The sequence below is a fragment of the Capricornis sumatraensis genome, chromosome 15 (assembly GCF_032405125.1).
Source record: "Capricornis sumatraensis isolate serow.1 chromosome 15, serow.2, whole genome shotgun sequence".
Classification (NCBI taxonomy): domain Eukaryota; kingdom Metazoa; phylum Chordata; class Mammalia; order Artiodactyla; family Bovidae; genus Capricornis; species Capricornis sumatraensis.
In genome coordinates, this window is record NC_091083.1 from 14543183 (window position 1) to 14565729 (window position 22547).

At 49.4% G+C, this 22547-nt stretch overlaps 1 protein-coding gene across 1 annotated transcript in view; it reads right to left on the reverse strand.

Annotated features, from left to right (window-relative positions):
• IL2RA (interleukin 2 receptor subunit alpha) overlaps positions 1-20928 on the reverse strand; it is a 41833-nt gene extending 20905 nt beyond the window's left edge. Inside the window, exon 1 of the mRNA XM_068987736.1 lies at positions 20865-20928. Within this exon, the coding sequence (XP_068843837.1) occupies positions 20865-20928 (64 nt within the window). The remainder of the gene's footprint in view (positions 1-20864) is intronic.
• Between the last annotated feature and the right edge of the window lie 1619 nt (positions 20929-22547).

A 22547-nucleotide genomic window follows, 5' to 3' on the forward strand; every position in this document is an offset into this window, starting at 1 on the left:
GCCTCAGTCCTTCCAATGAATATTCAGAGGTTTATCTAAATGTAAGAGACAGTCTCCAAATTCCTTGGGGAGCCCACCCAGCAGTCTGAGCCTCAGCAAAAGCAGGCGTTTCAGGTGAAAACTAAAATATTACAGGACATGTTTACCATTAATCTCAATAGGATCCCAGGATCTGAGAGCTGGGAGAAACTCCAGCGATAATTAAGCTTAACCTGCCCTTTTGTTGATTAAGGAAACAGGCCTTGTTCCATTCGACGAATAGCTGCAAACCTGGGACGCGACAGAGCCCAACTTCTAGTTCAGTGCTTACCCCCATAGCTAGCGTCAGGAGCAAGCGCGCTTGTCACCAGCGGTGGAAGCTCCTCTAGCTGGAGGCAGGGCTCTGCCTACACTATCTGGGTCACTGGGAAGTGTTTGTGAAGTGTTGTGGTTGAATTCAGATCATTATCTTTGAAGAATTCAGAGCTCACGTCCTCCATTTGGGGCTATTTATATAACAGTAGCTGTGACACCTGAGCCCCGCCTGTGGCTGCTCCCTTGTAGAGATTACCTTCCATGCTCACTGCAACCCTCAAAGGGAGAGACTGTCACCCCACCTTACACATAAGGGAACTGAGGTTCAGTCAGTTGCCTGAAGTCACACAGCTCAAGGCGATGGGACCAGAATCACAGGAAATCCCACTATTGCTGCCTTCAAACCTACCTTTTTTTTTTTGAAAGGAACTACGTATTTTTTTGGTATGGCAGGTAATCTGCTTGCAATGTAAGAGACCTGAGTTCAATTCCTGGGTTGGGAAGATTCCCCTGGAGAAGGAAGTGGCAACCCACTCCTCGCCTGGAGAATCTCATGGACAGAGGAGCCTGGCAGGCAACAGTCCATGGGGTCGCAAAGAGTCTTATATGACTGAGCAACTCACACTATTTCTTTTCTTTTTCTTTTTAATATCTATTTATTTTTGGCTGTGCCGGGTCTTCACTGCTGCTCAGGCTTTCTCTAGTTGTGGCGGGTGGGGGCTGCTCCCTAGCAATGTGCAGGCTTCTCGTTGCAGAGAGCGGGCTCTAGGGCACAGATTTCAGTAGTTGCAGTTTCCCAGCTCTAGATTACAGGCTCAATAGTTGTGGAGTACGGGCTTAGTTGCTCCGCGGCATGTGGGATCTTCCTGGACAGGGACTGAACCCTTGTCCCCTGCATTGGCTGGAGAATTCTTCATCACCGAGCCACCAAAGAAGCCCCCTCATGCCTACCTTTAAAAAAAGATCCCACTTTTACTTTCAGGAAATAATTTCAAATAGCAAACTTAAATGGGTCAGAAGAAGCAGGGATGAAGAAAAGAGCAGGAGAAAAGGTTTTCATGGACCCCAGGTCACCACAAAAACACAGAGGGTGACACAGTTGGTTTCTCTGTAGGCGTGAGATTCAAAGTGTTGAACAAGCGGGATAGAGGGGGTCGGGAATCAGCATGAGGGATGCCAGTGTAAGGGTGAAGCCAGCATCCCACAGCCCCCGTCTTCCGCAGGGTGACCCTTCAGTTGCTGATGTGTGGGAGAGGCCAGGGGAAGGAGCGCAGACGGATCATTTGAGACGTGCAAAGAGCAGGTATTGACCAACAAACTTGGACATATTTCAATTCTTTAAACAACCAATATGACAAAGACAGTGACTCTCAAACCTTTGGTGTTAGACCTCTTTAAGCTTTCAAAAATTACTGAGGGCCCCACCCCGAAGCTTTTGTTTTTGTAGATTATATCCATCATTGTTTGCCACATTAGGAATTAACACTGGGAGAGTTTAAAAGTACATGTTAATAATTCGTCTGAAAGTAACAATGACAAGCCCTCACAAATATGTCCTGATTTGATCCTGACAACTACACCACGAAGAAGATGTTATCATGATTCCTACCATTTTACAAATGAGACACTGAGGCACAGCGAGGTTTGGAGAATTGCCTGAGGTTGCCCAGCAAGGTCGCGTGGCTAGAGGACCCTCAGTGATGGGACTAGAGGCTTGTCCGGGCTTCTGAGCTGAGGTCTTGGCAAGGATGCTGTGCTGCTCCGTGCAGACGCCTACCTCTAGCCCTGAGCTTCGTTGAGACACAGTGCCTTCATCCTCTGGTGCTCCAGCTCTGCTCAAAACCTACTATTTCCTCTTCTACTTAACTCACCACTGGGGTTTTAGTCAATGCAATCAGATGAAAGAACACGTAGCTGCCTAAATACTAGAAAGAAAAGAAGTAGAACTATCTCTACTTGCAAATTTTATGACAGTGTGTCCAGTAAACCCAAAAGAAGCAATGGTGGTAGTGATAAAATAATGAAATGATTTAAAAAGCTAGCAAACGATCTGCGTGTGTTCCAGCTGCTCAGTCGTGTCTGACTCTTTGTGACCCCGTGGATTATAGCCTGCCAGGCTCCTCTGTCTATGGGGTTCTCCAGGCAAGAATACTGGAGTGGGTTGCCATCGATAGTCATACGGAAAAAGCATGGCATGGAGTAAGGAGGAGAAGCACTTTTTTTGGATAATGTTTGGACAATACCAGCTAAGGAACGCAGAAAGATGGATTGGAAAGGGAATTATGTGCAGAAAGGTAGATCGCAAAGGAATTAGGTTGAGTGAAAAAAAGCCAGTTTCAAAGGTTACATATCATGTGATTCCATTTATCTCGTAGTCTTAAAACGACAAAAATCATGGAGATGGAGAGTGGCTCAGTGTCTGCCAGGGGTCAGGGAGGATGGTGGCCTGTGCTCACGGAAAGGCAGTGGGAGGGATCTTGGGATAGGAACTTTTGTGTACATTGGCTCTGCTCACGGTCGCAGAAATCTACGCACGTGGGAAAGTCGCATGGAAATAAAGACACACGAGCATGAATGAGAACATGTAAGATTGTTAGGTCAGCAAGACTGATAGATTGCAGTGAGGTCAACTTCCTGGTTGTGATACCATGCTATAATTGTGGGGAGGACTGAATGAAGGCTGTACTGGATCTCTTGTCATTTATAACTGCATGAAAATCTATAATTCTCCCAAAATAAAAAGTTAAAAACAAACATGCACTCAAACAACCTTCAGTCCTTCTTGTCCTTGTTTCTTTTAACAGCCCTCTCGTGCCCATGAGGCAACACTTCAGTCCCTTCGGTTCCCCGCACCTTTGCCATCCGGTGGAATCCCTTCCCAGGAGTTGTTGCTTGGACCTCTCCAGGACCCTGGCATACGTAGCCCCCTCCATCTCCTGTATCGTCCACTCTCACCTCCAGCCGTCCCGAATGCAGACCTGCCAGAGCATCTTATCATTTCCTTTCACCTCCCAACTTTCCCTGCTTCCAATATGTGTTTTCAAATGTCACCAGTTTTGCACAGTGGCAGTACCATGGCCAATGAGGCTTATCCGAGCTAGCTGAACAGGGAAAAAGACCATCAAGTCAGGGAGTTGACTGGCTGTCCAGTAGTTAAGAATCCTCCTTACAATGCCAGAGTTAGATCCCTGATCAGGGAACTAAGATCCCACATGCTGTGGGACAACTGGGCTCTCAAGGAGCATCCAAGCCTGTGTGCCACAGCTAGAGAATCTGTGTGCTGCAACGGAGGATCCCGCATGATGCAACTGAGACCCAACATGCTCAAATAAATAAATACCTTTTAAAAATTAAAAAGCATTGAAAAGTCAAGCATCCTAGCATCCCAGAGCACAGAGTGACTACTAGCACCGTAGGCAACGGAGATTCTTTGGATTTTTATCTTCTGAGACTATTTGTGAGAACTCTGGATCTGTTTCCTTCCTCTCACCTGCGTTCACAATGGCCTACACATCTAATAAAGTACGGTCAACTTCCTGACCCCTGCCCACTGGCTCACCACTGTTGAGTTTCGAAACTTCTGGTCATTTCTGATTGTTGCTGGGGCCGTCCATGTCACCTATTGTTTGTTTAAACTACTTCCTCAATGCGGGCAGCCATAGGCCCTGAATGAATGCTTGAGTGTATTAGCAATCACATTGATAATGTGGTCCATTAATGCATTCAGTCAACACAGGTCCATCTTCACTCAGCGTAAATGCGGAGGCATGCACTCCCAGTCACTCAGTCATGTCCAACTCTTTGCAACCCCGTGGACTGTAGCCCGTCAGGCTCCTCTGTCCATAGGATTCTCCAGGCAAGAAATACTGGAGCGGGTTGCCATTTCCTTCTCCAGGGGATCTTCCCGACCCAGGGCTTGAACCTGCGTCTCTTAATGTCTCCTGCATTGCAGGTAGACAATGCTTTACCACTGCACCACCTGGGAATCCCCCACATGCTGAGGGAAATGTGGCAAAACCAAGTTCAGGGTCACCAGGCTGTGGGCTGGGGGTGGGGATGGGGTTAAGGTAGGTTAACGGCATCAAAGAAAAGGTCGCCCGACTCCCCAGGTGGGAATAAGATAAGCGGGGGCACTGTGGGCTCTGTAGGGGGGAGAGGGGGCACTCAGTGCAGCTGAGCTGGTTCTCTGGTACTGAGCATCCTTCGCTCGTGAGTTCTGTATCTGACCCACAGTTTCTGAGACCCTGGCTGGGCCTCTCAGACCAAAGAGTCAGAGTTTCCACAACTTAAGAATGAGAACATCTTCTGCCTTAATCAACACTTGTTACCAAGAAAAACGGGGGGCTGGGTTGGAAAAGAGTTCTTTTCTCTTTATGTTAGAAGAGAAGAAAGGAGACAGAAGCAGCAGTATTCCTGTCCCTAAGTCAAAGCCGTCACGTTTGAGGGGTCTCAAATGCTCCTGCGAATGAAATGTTGAGGGGGGTGGTTTTGTCCCTGGGAGGCTTAGCTGATAGTGAACTTCTGTATGTGAAAGAGTTAACCACACATTTACCGCAGAATGTCAACCCGATGAAAATTAAAACGTTGTCAGATAAGAAAAACAAGGGGTGTAGAAATATACCCATGTTCTTTCTCTGAAATCAAAAATCAGTTTTCCTTCAAATCTTTGAAAGCTGTTTCTTGGGACGAAATAATGGTTTTAGCAGAAATGTGCTACGCTGGTGAATCCTACCCACCGTCTTCCCCAAGGGGAGCCTTCAGAGAATTTAGACCATGGAGTCACGGAGATTTTCAACTCCGTAGCCACAGTTTCCACTATTTTAAAGAATGCCAGGCACATAGGTGTGATGCTGGGTAGAAACTCAAGACCCAGGGGGAAAGATAGGAAAGAAGAAAAAAGTCAAAGGAGAACATGGAGGCATCCAAAAGGAAGAGTCACTCGTCAGAACCGACACCCCATTCAGGCCGCGTGCAGGGGCTGGCCGTGCCAGTGTGGGCCCCGAGTGGGTCAGGCGCCCCAAATCCATGTGTCCTGGGAAGATGAGGGTCAGGTTTGCCAGTAGCCACCCCCACCTCCCAGGGTGCCTCCCATACCCCTCACTCTGGGCACGCTTCTTCCTGCCTGCTCTCAAGAATACACTCCGCTTCAAACAAGTGTTTGGATTCACATTCATATGAAGAAACCTTCCTGCCGGGTGAAATGGTGTCAGGAGGTGAGGCATCAGGTGACTTGAGGCCGTGAGGTTGGACCCTCCTAGGTGGGTCTGGGTCCCCTAGGAGAGTCACGAGAAATCCTCTGGGGGGAAACCATAGCCCTCACCCAAACCCCATCACACCACCCCCCCACCCCCGTCTCAGATCTCAGCCCCCAGCAATAAAGTGAGGGGTAAAATAAAGTGTGTTGTTCTAAGGCCTCCAGGCCGTGGTATTCTGCTAGGACAGCCTGCTCAGACGAAGACGTCATTGTGTGTCTTGGATGGCGACCAGCCTTTCCATGGAGAACGTCAGCCCCACTACGGAAACGGAGGCCACAGGCCAGCTGGAGGGAAGGTACTGATTTAGGTTCTGAGGTTCTGGGTGCTTTGGAGGCAGCCCTGACTGCTTGTCTACTGTGACTGGCCTAAGACCGGTTCAGTGTAGACCAACAGCAGCCGGAACGTGTTCCCCAAATCCACACATCAGTAGGCGAGGCCCCACAGAGAAGGGGGGGGTAAGGCTGTGTCAGAGTGAACTGATGATGGGGGTGGCCGCACAGTCGGGAGGAGGGTGTTTAAGATTGTCGCGTAGACGAGGCCCGGCGTAGACGAGGCCCGGAGCCCTCTCCAGTACTCCAGGAACTGGCCTCAGAAAGGCAGCCTCGACTGAAAGGCTTTTGATGAGTTTACTCTGCGGACTCAGTCTGGGCTGTCCCCCACTATAGGCCAGCACTGAAGGAAACAGATTCCAAGACCCCCAGAAAGTGAAGTGAATGTGTGACTCTGGGACGCTATGGCCTGCAGCCCACAAAATTCCTCAGTCCACGGGATTTTCCAGGCAAGAACACTGGCATGGGTTGCCCATTCCCTTCTCCAGGGGGCCTTCCCATCCCAGGGATCAAACCTGCATCTCCTGCATTGGGAGGCAGGTTCTTTACTGTCTGAGCCAAGTTCCGCAGAGCACCTTTTAAAGTATCAGCTCTAGGGACTTCCGGTCCAGTGGCTAAGACTCCAAACTGCCAGGGCAGGGGGTGCAGGTTCAATCCCTGGGCAGGGAACTGGACCCCACAGGTCACAACTAAGAGTTTGTATGCTGCAACTAAGACCCAGTACAGCAAAATAAATAAATACAAATATTTTTAAATTCCTGCCTTCCCTAAACTCGCATAGGCAGCACCTGCAAATCGTGGCCTCTGATCAAAGCCATAGGCGAGTACTGTTCCTTTCAAGGGACACCCAACTTAGGTTTGACCACAGGTGATGAATTTATAAGGGGTTTTCATGTTGGGCTTCCTCTTATTGAATTTAAATCCAAGGTGGCAGCATTTTCTAAGGACGTGGGAACTAAGACCTGTTTACCATGATTCAAGGGGAATTGCTTTGCGCTGAAAAGAACAGATGGGAGCCGTCAAGGATGTAGTCATTGCAGCGTGAACTGCATAGAGTTCCTCCCGTGGCGTGAGCGATGCCTTCAGTCCTGCTGGTGAACGGACGGGACGCAGTAGGGGAGAAGGCTGGCTGGCGGGGAGCCTGACTGGCTCGATCAGCACAGGGTGGAAGGGATGGGGTTTCACCCTGCTCTGGGGCGTTTATTAACCACAGAATGGCAGAACTGAAAGGGACTTAGAGAGCCTCTCTGTCATCTCCTCCGATGCACCGAGAAAGTGCCCGCTCCATCCAAGACATGGCAGTCACTGCATGCTGGCCACTGACCCAGGCACACAGTTGGCTTCCCCGGTCCCCCCAGTAGTAGGCTGTTATGAACATTCATGACAATTAATACTACGACTACTTTATAGTCCATTACTATGAGCAAGACATTGAATATGCAATAAACTGACGTATACAGAATGCTACAGTGTTATTGATATTCTCATCTGTAAATAAGAAGCATTTCAGTGTGATTAATGACTGGATGGCCATCCCTGCTGCTCCGTGTTATACACGATGCAGTGAGCCGGCAGCGTCAGTGCCCTGCCCAGCGTCACACAGCCAGTTCCGCGGGATCAAGATCCGCAGCCTCTCGGGGGGAGGCACCCATGACTGCGTGCGCCCACCTTTCCTCCCATGTCTCAGCTACTTCCTGTCCTTGTGGCCACGGTAGCCTCTGACCTCCTTCCGCCCCGTCCCCCATGTGTCCTGTGAGGCAGGAAGGCCGTCTCGGGCACCTCGGGCTGGGGTTCGGGGGGCTGGAGCTTGGAGAGTGGAGAGTGGGTACTAATATGCAGAGATGGTTCAGACTGGACTCCCCAGGGACTGGGCCTTTGTAAGGAGTGTGGGGCCAGTGAGGCGAAAGGAGCCGGGATTCCGGGCACGTTCCCTGGGCAGCTGGAGGTGGTGGTGGTGGCAGCATCTTTCATTAAAACTGGAGATAACGGAGGATGAGCAGGCCGGCGGGGCGGGGGGCGGGGCGCCCAGCGCTGGCTGTACTGAACTTGGGAAGCCTGTGGAGAGGTGCTCTGGCTCTCGGCCGTGCAGGTCGCAGGCCCAGCAAGCCATGCTGACTGAGCACCTACTGTATCCTGATTACCTTAGGCAGGCTGCCTCGTCCCACGGCAGCTGAGGCCCCTGGAGGCTTGAAGGACCGGCCCACTCCCGGCTCACCCCCAGGTCACTCAGCACCCTCAGGGGCTACACCTCTTCCCCTGTGCCACCTGCCATCAGTCTTACACACAGATAACAGGGCTGATGCCCTCAAGCCCAGATGGCCCCCATCCCTGCAGCTGCTCTGTGGCGCTGGCTCCTCCCCAGGTACAGCCCATGCCCCTGCACTTGGCCTGGCTCCGTGGCCAGCTCACAGCTCCACCCCACGGGTGCTCCCCAGCCAGCAGGACCGTGCTGTGTCCTCTGTCATTAATTTGCTCGAGACTTTGCTTCCCCCTTCCTGCCTGGCCTGCAGGACCCTTCCCTGTCACTTTGCTCTGGGAAGCCTCCTTCCCCCTTTTCTCTGGGGCTGGGCATGACTCTGCCTTCCCGGACCACCTGCACTCGCCACACCTGTCCATCAGCTGTCCCCACCCTGCTAGTGCTGGCAGAGAATGGTACCCAGTGATGGTTTTACAGGAAAACAGGATTACGCAAGTTCAAGCCAGGTTCTGAATCCAAGCCCTGTGAAATCCCAAGTTCCTGAGCCCTTTCTCCTCTCCCCAGATGCTTCCCAGTTGGGAATAATTCCAAGTAGGCAGATGAGATGTGGTAGATTATAAAAGGGAAGGTGTCCCTAGGTGCCAGGCTTTGAAATTGTAGGTGAGGAAGCTATGTTTGCACAACAGGAGCTCTGCCTGCAGGAGTGGGCGAAGCTGTGGGGGGGTCCAATGTGCAGAGGACATTCGGATGGACCCGGTCAGAAGAAACGAGATGCCAGGCAGAGGACGCATGCCCCACAGGTGGTGGGGGAACAACATGAGGTCTTTGATCAGGGAAGAGGCATTGTGAAAGTTGCTTTCAAGAGAATTAACTTGGGAGTGAATCAAAGAGTGACTTAAAATAAGAGACAGAAAACTTGCCTAGGAAGCCCAGGGGAAATTGATGAGACCAGTTAACTGCCTTCTTCCTCTGTACAAGGATGGAGCAGGTAGCCTGGCTCCGTCACTTTCTGGGGTGTGTGAATGAAAGCCTAGCAACTTCAGTTTCCCGTCTGTAAAATGGCAATGATCCCAGTGGTACCTGACTCCCAGGGTTGCTGTGAGACTTCGGGAAGATCACAGGTGTAGAAGGCACAGCCGGGTGCCTGGCTGGCCCACAGCTCCTCTCCCAGGAGGAACGGGAGGAGCAGGAGGGTGGGATTCCCTCCGCAGGAGCCCACTGCAAACTCAGGCTGGAGGAGCGAGACAGGAGACCCTGGGAGAGGGAAAGTGAAACTTGACGGCCTGGTGAGTGAAAGGCGTTGAAAGTCAAAAGTGAAATAAAGGGCCTGTTAGCACATCTGAGCTGGAAACGCTCACCCTTTGCGGTCCCCCGCACTCTCCTGGGTGTCAGCAGGATGTCAGCGGAAACTGCCCTCGTATTGTTAAAAGGTGTTGGGGTTTGTAACTTTTTTGGTAGTTGTTTGTTTTGCTTTCCACTTGAAATAAGGAGTTTTCTCTTCACGAAGATCCTTTTATTCTAAATCAGACGCTGAGCAGAGGTGTCACTACCGCAGGGGCCGGAAACAGATACCACACTCAGCTGGGTCTGCAGGCGCTACTGGTTTCACCCACTGGGGAAGCCGCCAGCCTGCCACAGCCAGGACCGGCGCCCGCAGCACAGCCTCCCCGAAACTCCCGGGAAACTCACAGGGCCCCGGGCAGGAAGAGGCTGACGTCAGCCCAGGCCGCGGGGATTTCAAGCAAAACTTGTAAAAACGGCTCCTCTGCCCTTTAACTGTGTCACAGTCTTTCTCTGAGGAGACAGACCGATTCACTCTAAGGCCCTCATTTCATGAAACTATGTATATATAGTTATACACATATATATGTACACATTGTATACATATGTACTAAGATCATGGCATCCGGTCCCATCACTTCGTGGGAAATAGATGGGGAAACAGTGGAAACAGTGTCAGACTTTATTTTGGGGGGCTCCAAAATCACTGCAGATGGTGATTGCAGCATGAAATTAAAAGACGCTTACTCCTTGGAAGGAAAGTTATGACCAACCTAGATAGCATATTAGAAAGCAGAGACATTACTTTGCTAACAAACGTCTATCTAGTCAAGGCTATGGTTTTTCCAGTGGTCATGTATGGATGTGAGAGTTGGACTGTGAAGAAAGCTGACCGCCGAAGAATTGATGCTTTTGAACTGTGGTGCTGGAGAAGACTCTTGAGAGTCCCTTGGACTGCAAGGAGATCCAACCAGTCCATCCTAAAGGAGACCAGTCCTGGGTGTTCATTGGAAGGATTGATGCTGAGGCTGAAACTCCAGTACTTTGGCCACCTCATGAGAACTGACTCATTGGAAAAGACCCTGATGCTGGGAGGGATTGGGGGCAGGAGGAGAAGGGAACTACAGAGGATGAGATGGCTGGATGGCATCACCGACTCTATGCACATGAGTTTGGGTGAACTCCAGGAGTTTGGGTGAACTTAGGGAGGCCTGGCGTGCTGCGATTCATGGGGTCACAAAGAGTCAGACAGGACTGAGTGACTGAACTGAACTGAAATATACACATTGTATACATGTGTATAGTTAGACACACATATATGTATACATGTATACAGTGTGCACACACACATGTACCTGTATATATCATGTGTGTATGTATACACATAGTGTATATATGCATATTTGTGTATATGTATGTGTACACATGGGCTTTCCCGGTGGCTCAGTGGTAAAGGCTCTGCCTGCCAATGCAAGGCATACGGACTTAATCCCTGGGTCAGGAAGATCCCCTGGAGAAGAAAATAGCAACCCACTCCAGGACTCTTGCCTGGAGAATTCTATAGACAGAGGAGCCTGGGGGGCTACAGTCCATGGGGTTGCAGAGTTGGTCGCAACTTAGCGACTAAACAAACATATATATAGAGAAACATGTATATGTACATAAACACACACATACACGTATGTATCCATAGTACATATATGTATGTGTATACATGTATACACTATACATAGCATGTGTATACAACCTGTATATATCAGATTGGCCAAAAATTTCATTCAGGTTTTTCTGAAAGATGTTACAGAAAAACGCAAACTTTTTTATGAACCCAATATATATATGTGTGTGTCTATGTGTGTGTATGTGTGTATATATATATATACACATATATAGTTTAAAAAAACACTCTTCCTTTTAAATACCTAGCACAACCAGACTGACTGGGTTCCCTTCATCCCTTTCTTGGAGAGGCAGGTCCTTCCTGGGTGTTTGAAACTGGAAAGTGGCTCACACACTGGTGAGGAGGTGCCGTCTGTCAGCTCTGCAGGTTAATGGTGTGTCTACAACACCCGTGGGCTGTGGGAGCCACCTGTTTCTCCTTTAAGGAAAGGAACTGCTCCCTCCAAAAATGTTCCTATTTTCTTGCTCAGGGAGTTTCTTGAGCAAAGGAAAGCTTCAGCACATTTTCTCACTATGCTGTTCTAAACTCAAAATCCACAGTGTTTGATTTCAGTAGCTTTAGTAATTAGTAACGACAGAGCAATGCTTTCAGCCCTTGTTTCTGTCCCAGGTATTAGGACAGTGAGGCAGTTCTTGAGTGACAATGTCAAGGACTTGCATAGGAACAAATGCCTGTCTGTGTGGCCATCCACTCTTTCTTTGTATTTGCATTCTGAGTCTCAGCTCGGTTGGCACTGTCTGTGTGATATATTTTTTCTCCTGCTGGATGGAGGGTTCCTGGAGACCCAGGGCTGGGTTGCACCCATCTCCCAACCCTGTATCTGATACATAGTATTTGCTTAGTAAATGTTTGCCAAGTGAATGAATGAACAAAGGAATGACCGTCCCCAGTCGCCCTCCTGCGTCCCCCCTCCACCTGCCACACCTGTCCTGCGTGTCCGGCTCAGCGGCAGTGTTTTCACTCCAGAGAAGTTCACAGCAGAGAGAACTCCCTCCATCATGCCTTGGACGCACACCTACCCTCACTCTTGTTTTCTTATTGCTAAGGCTACAGAAGCAGGGAGGCTTCTGAAGGAGGTATCTATTTTGGGCCCAAACAGAAGAGTGGGTGATTCTGTGGGCAGAGATTCCTGAACATGGTGATGTTGACTCATGCCTGAAGGTGCTCAGAATTTCCTTGCTTCGTGGGCGGCTGGGGCAGACGTGGCTTGACTCGAGTGCTTTCTTTGAAGCCCAGTCAAATGCAGGAAAGACACCCCGGGCTACTGTTTGGCAGGTAGGAGGAGGGGAGAGCAGGATTTAGAGAATTTAAACTTCAGGGATTCTATGGGACTGAAAAGCCAGCCCCTCGAGCAGACGGCAGGCAGCTACTGGGTGTCTGGGGTTGGATGCGGTCGGAACAGGCTTTTCATTTGTCGACAACCACAGGGGCAGTGGGGCCTACTCAGAGCAGACTTTCAAAAGGAGAAACTAAACTTCTTTATTAACAGCAGTTTACGAGAATCATCAACAATGCAGGCCCTGCATGGAGCCAGCCTTGCTCCCATCCGGCACCCCAGCATTCCCCATTGTATTCCATGCGATAAGTGATTCACCTCCATGAGCCTCAGTTTACTGGGTACGAGAAGGGGGTGAGAACAAAGTGGACCTGATTTTGAGGATTAACAGAGGCAACACACGTTTTCGCGTAGTGCCTGTGAGAGAGCTGTAAGTATGAGCTCTTCTCGTTATCACTTGTGTTTCCAACGTTTCCTGGGGACGTTCCTGGGGGTCAGGGGTTAGAACTTGGTGCTTTTACTGCCTGGACCCAGGTTCAGTCCCTGTTTGGGGAACTAAGATTCCACAAGCCTTTGTAGTGCAGCACCCTCCAAAAGTGTTTCCTGGCACAAGGCTGAAGGCAAAATAAACCTCAAAGGGAAAAGTGGGTGCTGGGATCAAGGTTTGTGCGGGGCCAACTAGCCAGCCATTCTGCAGTTCACAGCTCTGCCCACCTTCCTCCTCTCCCTCTCTCCCGTGGGCCTCCTGGACCCCAGTGGGCTTTCCATGCTCTTTAGAGTAAAGGGACCCATCACCTCCTTAGCACGCACTTTGTGTTCTTTAAAAACCTGCTTCTCTTTCTTCTTTTCAGAAAGAAGCATCTCACTCTTCCTAGTCTCCTGATCCACCCGGCCCTTTCGTTGTGTCCAGAGTGGTGGGTGGGGAAGAGGGCAGCCGGAGGCCCGACTCCACTGGCCTGCGCCGGCCACCCTGCTCCTTCTCAGTGGCCTTCTGGTCACCCCACCCGGGGGCAGCCACACCTTGGTGCCTTAGAGTTTCTGCTGCCTGAAATCCTCCTGGGTCCCTGACCCTGAGCTGAGCCGTTGCAGGCACCGTGGCTGATGGAAAGCCGTGTGGACAGGATGGGTTAGGGGCAGAAGGTCACGTGGGCAGTCAGGATGGAAGCCCTGGCGCTCGACAGAGGTCGGGGCAAAATTTGAATGTGGGGAAATAAGACCCCGGACTTCTTGACTGTTACCCAGAGGTGTCATGAGGTCCTAGTGATGCTGACTCGGTGGCCCATTGTGGGCCCATTGTGTCCAGACCCCAGTGACGTGTGTTACTAGAGGATCAAAGTGAGAGGGCAAGAACCCAGATGCCTCTTGTCAGAACAGAAGTACTAGTTTTTATAGGATCACTAGGCATTTGAGCTTCATTTCTGTTCAGCAAGCGACCAACATGGAGTAGGAAAAATTTGAAACGTGGGGCATTTGTTTCTTTGCCCTCATGAACGCCTCAATTTTCAGTTTGTTGCTCAAGGATCATGACTCACATATACAACGTTAGCCACCTCATTGGGAAACACCACCCCTCAGCCAGCTCCTGAGGTTTACAAGGGCAAGCTCAGAGCCACCTTCTCCAAGAAGGCTTTCTGAATGCCCCGGGAAGCACCTCTGGATGCCATGGTGTCGTCAACTCTGCCACCTACCACGCTGCTATGTTCAATCTTGTGTCTTTCCCAGACTGGTTTTCCCATTTTTGTTGGACGTTCTTGTGGGGTGGACACAGCACCCGCTTCTTCTCTCCCATGACAGCTTTGCTACTCAAAATGGGGTTCAGGCACCAGGCACTTGGATCTTATGGAGGAGCTTGTTTGCACCAGAATCTCCTCCCTCACCCCAGATATCCTGAATCAGAATCTGTCTCACAACAAGCCCCCTGCCTCACCTGTATTACAGGTGATCTGTAATACATTGAACTTCAGGAAGTACTGTGCTAGGGCATCTATTCCCAGTGAATAGGAATAAAACAATGGACTCGGACCAACCATGGAATCACTATTCTGTGGATTTCAATCCTAACTGCATCTTGAATCATTTGAGAAGCTTAAAAATGATGCTGGCCTATGTCCAGTTCTAATCCCCAGAGAGTCTGACCTCACTGGTCTTGGGTGGGACTTGGACATCATTTGTGAAAGTTTCCCAGATGCACAGTTAATGTGTAATTCATGCCAGAAAGCGCTGCTCTAAATACATTTCCCAGTTAGACTTGTGTTTTCTCACTGATGGAAGCAAATCCCAGAGTAAGCTCCAAACAAGTCAAAAGCCGGAAAATTCCTAAGTAATCTTAGAGTGGAAAATACCTAAAAGACCCAGAGATGATTCTAGTATTGTTTTCCCCGAAATGGGTGACTTATTTGAAAGCCTGGGGAAAGGGGGGATTCAGTGACGGCTGTTGAGTCATTGTCAAATACTGCTGTCTCCCTTGGCAAGTCTTCAAGGTGGGAGTTCCTCAGCAGATGTCTTATCTCCAGTCTTAGGCCAGGAGCAGTTTGAGAGCAAAGACCTTTTCCTTCTCAGTAATCCTGATGCATGGATAGATTGCCGGATGGATGGATGGATGGATGGATGGATGGATGGATGGATGGATGGATGATGGATAGATAGATGAAAGAAATGAAGGATGAATGAATGGAGAAATGGATGGATGGGTGGATGGAAGAAGGAAGGAGGGAAGGATGGATGGGTGGATGGATTGAAGGAAGGATGGGGGGATGGATGGGAAGTAGATGGATGGATGTCACTGAGAGCTGATGTGAAGACATATGGGGAATATTGTGCTGGAATAGGAGAGGCCTGGATTCTAGCCCTAGATCTCCACTTCTCTTGCTTCCCTGGTGTCTTTGGTTTTTCCTTGGCAACCCTTGCTTCCAATCTTGTCCAGGCACCCAGGCCTTTTAGGTTACTTTAGCCAAGCCAGCTACATCTCCCTTACTAGTGAGAGTAACATCCTGTGTCTCATTCTCTGTGCTTGGAGTATGGCTGTTCAGATATTAAAGAACCTGATTGGAGGTCTTACCTGGAGACCCTGGTTGACAGGGAGGTTATTACCTCAAATATTACTCTCAAAATTTTGTGCATAAGAAAGTTTTCTAAGGAACCATGTAGCAGCACTCCCCAGATTTGCTCAAGGACTCACTACTCAAGAAAGATGGAGCTAGGTAGAGTGTGTCTATCACATTGCTCTTCCTGTTGGGAGTTTCAGGACGTGTACAGAAGTAACAAATGAGGGCCTTCTTTACGTGGTAAGGCCATCTCTGGGCTGTTTCCCACCACCACCTCCTCCCCAGCCCCGCCCTTGATAATACCTGGGACAGCAGCTGACTCCACCTAAGTTCCTGAAGAACTTACTAGAAACGGTAGCAAAAGAGGCGGATGAGGGTGCTCATTAGTGGCCTCCAATCTCTCCTCCCCTGATACATGCCTGGATGAAGAGCAACAGACAGCAGGGTCGCAGGAAGTTTAGGGAACCCTGCAGCTATAGCCTCAGGGGCTTCTCTGGCGGCTCAGATGGTGAAAGAATCTACCTGCAATGCAAGAGATGTGGGTTTGATCCCTGAGTCAGGAAGATCCCTTGGAGGAGGGCATGGCAACCCACTCCAGTGTTTTTGCCCGGAGAATCCCACAGACAGAGGAGCCTGGTGGACTGCAGTCCACGGGGTCACACAGAGTCGGACACAACTGAGCAGCTAGCAATACTGTGACTTCAGAGGGCCCCACTGGGCTGCGGTGATGCACACTGTTAGCCTGGAGACAGGAATCCTAGGTCCTGAGTCCAAAGGGCTCAGAGGCCATCCCTTGAGCCCCCCTGCCCAGCTCTTCATACCACTTGTGACCAATGTTCTTCTAGGCTCTGCTCAGATACTTCCAGAGAAAGGGCGCCCAGGACTGTCTGGGGAGGAAAGGGTGGAAGGGCTCTTTCCTCTGACTGTTGAGCTCCAGGGCGCTCACCAGAGAATATCCACGGCCCAGGTCTTACCTCTTCAGTGCCAACCTCCCCCACCCAGCCTCAACCCCCTTCCTGCTCCAGTGTCCTTCCTTCTCGGTTTCTCGCTGCCACCCAAAGACTGGGGCAGGGAGCAGACGAGGAACGAAAGTCGAGAATCACTCATAAGGCCGAGGACCCACGGGTACGCGCTTGGGTGCTGACGTGCGAAAAGTACGAATATCATCCCATATGCATATGTTCATTTTCTCAGAGGGGAAGTTAAAAAACAGGAATTGGAGGGGCTTCCCTGGTGGCCCAGTAGCTATGACTGCGTGCTCCCCATGCCGGGGGCCCAGGTTCCCTCCCAGGTCAGGACTAAGCTCCCACGTGCCGCAGGTAACCATCTCACATGCTGCAGCTGAGACTTCACAGCCACAGCTAAAGACGCCACAGAACTCAGCACAGATCAAAGAGCCCACCTGCCACGACTAAGACCTGTGCAGCCAAACGCGTGAACGAAAATCAGTATTAAGAGAAACAGAGGCTGGAGGGGAGCAGAGAAGAAAAAAATTCTGCCTGACTGCCTTCCTGGCCAGCACGTGTGCCCCTCTGCGGCTCCCCCGAAGTGATTCGGGAGCCTCAATTTAACCACTTTCAAGGATGCAAGGGCTTATAGCTTTTTGAAGCAATTGACTGAATGAAGATCCTCTTTCCTCTCCTCCCAGGGAATGGCCTCGGATGAAGAGAAGAGAAAAAAGTTCCCGCTCACGTGAGCCCTCCCTTACGAGAAGCAAGGACATCGACTGAGGGCAAAAAGGCCCCAAGAGCAAATAGCAGAAGCCTCCCCAGCAGGGAGCCGTCACCCTCCCTGAACCCCGGCCTGAGCGCAGGGCGGAACCTCCCAGAGGCTGGAAATAACCCAGATGACACGTCAGCCTTGGCACTTGGGCCTCCGAAGTCCTCTCAACCCGGACCCTGCTGTATATGTCTTCGGTTTGGAAACTTTTTCATCTGAAAGTACCCCAGCTTGCAAAGGCTTTTTGACAGAGCTTATTTTATTTCCTGTTCAGAATTCTTGACGTACAGCAAGAGAACCAGAAGGCAGTCTCAGGATCAGCCCCATCAACCTTCTCATTTTACAGAGAAACTGAGGCCCACGGAGATCCAGCAGTTTGCCCCCAAATCACGCCCTTCACCCCTCCGCAAAATTCAGCTTCCTCCTAACATTTCTCTGCCCTGGCCTCGGGGGACGTGGCCCCACTTCCCAAAGGAACTCTCTGCTGGTCATGAGGCGGTGAGGGGGTCAGGGAGTGAGGAAGGGCTGGGGGGAGGGCTAGCCCGACTTGAGGGTGACTGTCGCTCTGATGAGAACGATCTCAGCAAGAGGTGGCACAGGCGCCTCCAGACCACTCAAGGCTTTGCTCAAAGAAGCTAAGAACTCTTCTCCTTGCACATCAGCCATTCTTTACAGCAGCTGACTGTCAGCGAAGCCAGCTCTTCCTGGTGCCTCGATGCTCTCAGATCTCAAAAGGAGCAGAGGTACAGGTGGTAAGCAGCACCGCCTATTTAAGAAATGCTGTTTTTAAAGAAAGTAGCAGCTGTTTTATGAGATACTCTCTCAGTTTACCAAATCCATATACACACACACATGGTTATGATCTATCCATCTATCTATATACGCTACCTTCTCCAAGGCATATCTTAAAGATAAGCAAGGAACATGTGGTAATAACACTTTGGGATCTAGAGAAACTGAATGATTGAATGTGAAGGGTTAAGCGTTTGTGTTTTAATGACAAATGTGAAGATGGAAATTCCAGTGTGGGCAGTCATCTTTACAAGAAGGGATAATTAGACGAAAATATCATCTTCATGGGTTTCCACACTGTGTGTGTGTGTTTTTGAGACTAGGGCATGCAGATTTGATCACAGAATTCCTAGAATGAAAGAAAGATGATGAAGGCACAGATAAACTCTCAGAATTTCCACAGTGCTGAGAAAGGCACCATCAATAACGTGCCTGTTGGCAACATCAGGAGAAGTCTCTCTTCAACCACATCCCAAGACCCAGTAATACAGAGACTAAAAACACCCACGTTGACCAATACACTCCCTGTCAGCAGCCCTCACAGTTTTAAATGGTGGCTTTGGAAATTTTCAGAATGAAAATCAGCCTTATGAATCAGCTAGAAATTGCATCTGTTGACAGTCTGATTGATTTTGTTAGTGACCTCTCCCTTCCTAGGAATAAGATTTGTTTATTTTAAGACTGGGCTCCTCTGAGAGGAAAAAGTCTGAGAGGAGATTATTTCTGACCCTGGAGAGGTTCCTAAGCCATGCGTGGATCCCAGAAATTGAGCCCTTGTCATTCTCTTTGGCTGCTGAGTCCTACTGGTCTCTGGAAGAGGCTGTTGCACGCCCTGTCTGCCCACCTTTCTCTGTGGAGCCACCTCCATAGAGCTTGGGCCCTGTCCAACAGTGAACAGAAAGAGCACTCAGCGGAAAGAACCGGGTTTGAGTCCCGGCCATGTCACTGGCTCTGTGGCCTCTGAGTCTTGGGGTCTTCTTCATCTCGTGGGTTGGTGACATCCATTTTGCAAAAGGACTATGAAGGTGGAAGGAAGACATGTGTCTGGCCTATACAAGGTACTTTGTGCTCAGTTGCTCAGCTGTGTCCGATTCTTTGGGACCCCATGGCCTGTAGCCCGCCAGGCTCCTCTGTCCATGGGGATTCTCCAGGCAAGAATACTGGAGTGGGTTGCCGTGCCCTCCTCTGCGGATCTTTCCAACCCGGGGATCGAATGCATGCCTCTTGTGTCTCCTGCATTGGCTGATAGCTTCCTTACCACTGCTCCACCTGGGAAGCCCCATAAGGTACCCTATAAATGGTAATTTTTACTTTCTCATTGTCTTTGATTGACTCTCAAATGAAATTTAAAATCCTCAACTTGGGGCCATCCAGTCTGAATCCCCAGTAGCCCCATATCTCCACCCGAGGCTGAGGGCTTTCCCTGGCGCTCTGCCGCGTCTCTGCGCCCGTGGTCCTCTCTCTCTGGAATCCCCATGGAGGGAAATTCACTGACCCCTTGGGGCTCTTTGTGCTGCCGCTTTTGTGAAGCCTTCCCAGACGGCCCCCGCTCCCATAGATCTTATCCCACCCCACCCACGCTGGTGTCATAATTCTCTTCTCCTCACCAGGTTATACCCCTTTAAAGGTGAGGCTACGTTCTGTTCATGTTTGTATTTCCTGTACTGTTGAGAAGGGGAACAAGAGGCACTGGATAGATTTTTGAAGATGTGAGTGTATGGCAGAGCACTGCGATCAGACCATTCACATTCTCAGATAAGTCACCAACACCTGTCAGTAACACGCGCTTACTCGAAATGTGCTCCCTAGAGATGAGGCCCAGTCAACTATAAAGACTTTTCTGTTCCCTTGGCCTGCCTCTCACTTTGCAAAGACCCGGCGGAAGCAGAAGTCACATTATAAGTCTTCCTAAAATCATGTCCACTTTTCACTTTAAAGTAATGAAGATCCTACCCCTGGGTCAGTTCATAGCCCAGTGACTGGTCACTTCCCCTCAACAGGCCAAAAAGGCCCCTTAGGCATCCCTGTATTTCACTTCTTAGCACATCTTTCTGTGGCCACTTGGCATTGTTATATGTCTAGAAATGAAGGATATTAAATTATAGATGCTGATATGTTTTCCTGCATAAGCAAGGGAGGAGATTTTTAGAAAATTCACATGCCATTAGGAAGGAGGTTTGAAGCTGAAATTGGTGGTTTCTTATTTCTTAAAAAAAAAAAAAAAAACAGAAACTGACAATATCTTTCTGAAAGGGTGAATGAAATGCAAAACTTTCATATATGTACACATACACACATATATACACATGCATAGTAGCAGCAGCAGACACATAAGATAAGAATTAATGTTCTCAAAATGATATGCTTATATTTTTTAAAAAACTTCTATAAAGTTGCACATACAAGGAGCTTCCTAGGTATCATTTCCTTAGGCAGTAAGAAACAAAGTACACATCCTGGAAGCTGCACATACAAGGAGCTTCCTAGGTATCATTTCCTTAGGCAGTAAGAAACAAAGTACACATCCTGGAAGCTTAACTTTTCTGAGATCCTAAATGATCCCAGTGCTTCATATATGAGTTCCTGACATCTGAGACACATTCACCTGGTATTAGAGAGATTTCTATCAGATTTCTAGTATTATCCTTACGGCCAGTGGATGCAGTGGAAAACTAAATTCATTGGAAAATAAAATCTCTTGAGGAATCTGCTCATTAGTATCCGGTTAACAGTCAAATATCACACCGCTATGTTCTTCCCAGAATCAACTGTCAAAGACCTTGAGTGACAAGAACTCCCCATTCCGAGTTCTCTTTATAAGTAGGTGATGATTGAGGCAAAGAATGGGGCCCCGGTGGGCCATGGACACAGGGGCAGAACCCAGGGTCCCGTCCCCTCCCCGTACTTTCTACTTAGATGCCCCTCGTATTGTGTGATTGGGAAGGGTCTACATCCTTAGCCTTCCCAGGACTCCAGAGGCACCAGCGACCGCTTACCCGTCACGCAGCCAGGTACCACGATGAATGCGAAGAACCCCCACATCAGCAAGCTTGGCGCCATCCTCCTGGCCCCTGGGACCACTGCCGACATGGGGGCCGGGAAGAGAAAGTGTCGCTCTGCAGAATGCCGGGTTTCCTTTCAGCCTCTTGCTGGCATCGCACCGGGAGACTGGGGAATGAAGGCTGAGTCCGCTCAGGTTGTCATCCTTGCCGGTCCGTCAGCCTCTAGGGCAGTCAGTGCTTGCTCTGTATAAGTATTAGCCTGGGTTCCTCAGCCAGGAAATTGTGCGTACCACTCTCTTCTCTAGTCTCAAATATAGGAAGTGGTTTTAACCAGGTTTTTTTTATTTCTTTCTCAAGTTCAGTTGCTGGGAGGTGTGGGCTGGGGTTGGTGAAAAGGATTGGGGTTCATTTATGAATCCGTTCTTCGGCTTACCCCTGAAAAGGACAGGGAGATTCCCACTGCCGTTAAAGCAGGGTGAGCAAGCGCTTCTTGGCAGTGGTCTCAACTAGAGTTTCATAAGCTGATGTCACTGTGTAACTGAGGTCCTAGACTCGCAGCTCCCTGGGGAGTTGGCAGGTGCCACTCGAGACAGAGAGGCGCAAGGTCATGCCAAGCAATCTTGGCCCTAGATGGGAATTTCCTAAAGCTGTCTGACCACAGAGCCCTTGAAGAAGTTCCCTGAGTCTCCGGGTAGGGTCTCCAATACTCAGATAATTGAAGATGAAGCACAGACTGCCCCACGCTCAGAGCTCCTGAATACTCTCCCAAGACTTACAATCAGTACTAGCCATAATTCTCTCACCATGATGCCCTGGGTCCTGAATATGAGTTGTCATTTTATAAGACATTTTGCCACCAGGTGTGCTTTCCTCTTGAAAGATCATTACTAAAAGTAGATTTTGGTTTTCAACATTGGACTTTTTCCTTTCTTTTTTTCCGGAAAATTGAATCTTGCTTTCCTGTTTAATGATCAGAGCTATCTTCTGATTTTCACAGAATAGTTGACTATGTTTTGCCCTCTAGAAATTCATGTCATCATGTATTTATAGTAAAATAAAATTTAAAAAATATTAGCAAGTAAGCAGAAACATTGACAAAAGGAAGACTATCCAGACAGGCATGCCAAAGCAGTTCATAGTTCCAATATGTGTTATTGATAAGCTCTAAGAATATTCTGACATTCTCTAAGAAAGACAATCACTGGGACTTCCCTGGCTAAGACTTCACCTTCCAATGTAGAGGGTGGAGATTCAATCACACGTCCAAGGACCAAACACCCAAAACATGAAACAGAGGCAACATTGTAACAAATTCAATAAAGACTTAAAAAAAAAGGTGTGTGTGTCTTAGTAGCTCAGTCCTGACTGACTCTTTGCAACCCCATGGACTGTACTCTCCAGGTTCCTCCCTATGTGGAATTCATGGAAAAAAATGCTGGAGTGGGTTGCCATTCCTTTCTCCAGGGGATCTTCTGAACCCAGAGATCAAACCCAGGTCTCCCTCATTGCAGGCAGATTCTTTACCGTCTGAGCCCCAGGGAAGAAGAAAGAAAGAAAAGGAAAGGAAGGAAAGAAGGAGGGAGGGAGGGAAGGAAGAAAAGCAATTACCGTCTCTGAAAAGAGCCTTGTGCATGAGTGTGCGGGTGTGCAGTCCTGTCCAACTCTGTGACCCCATGG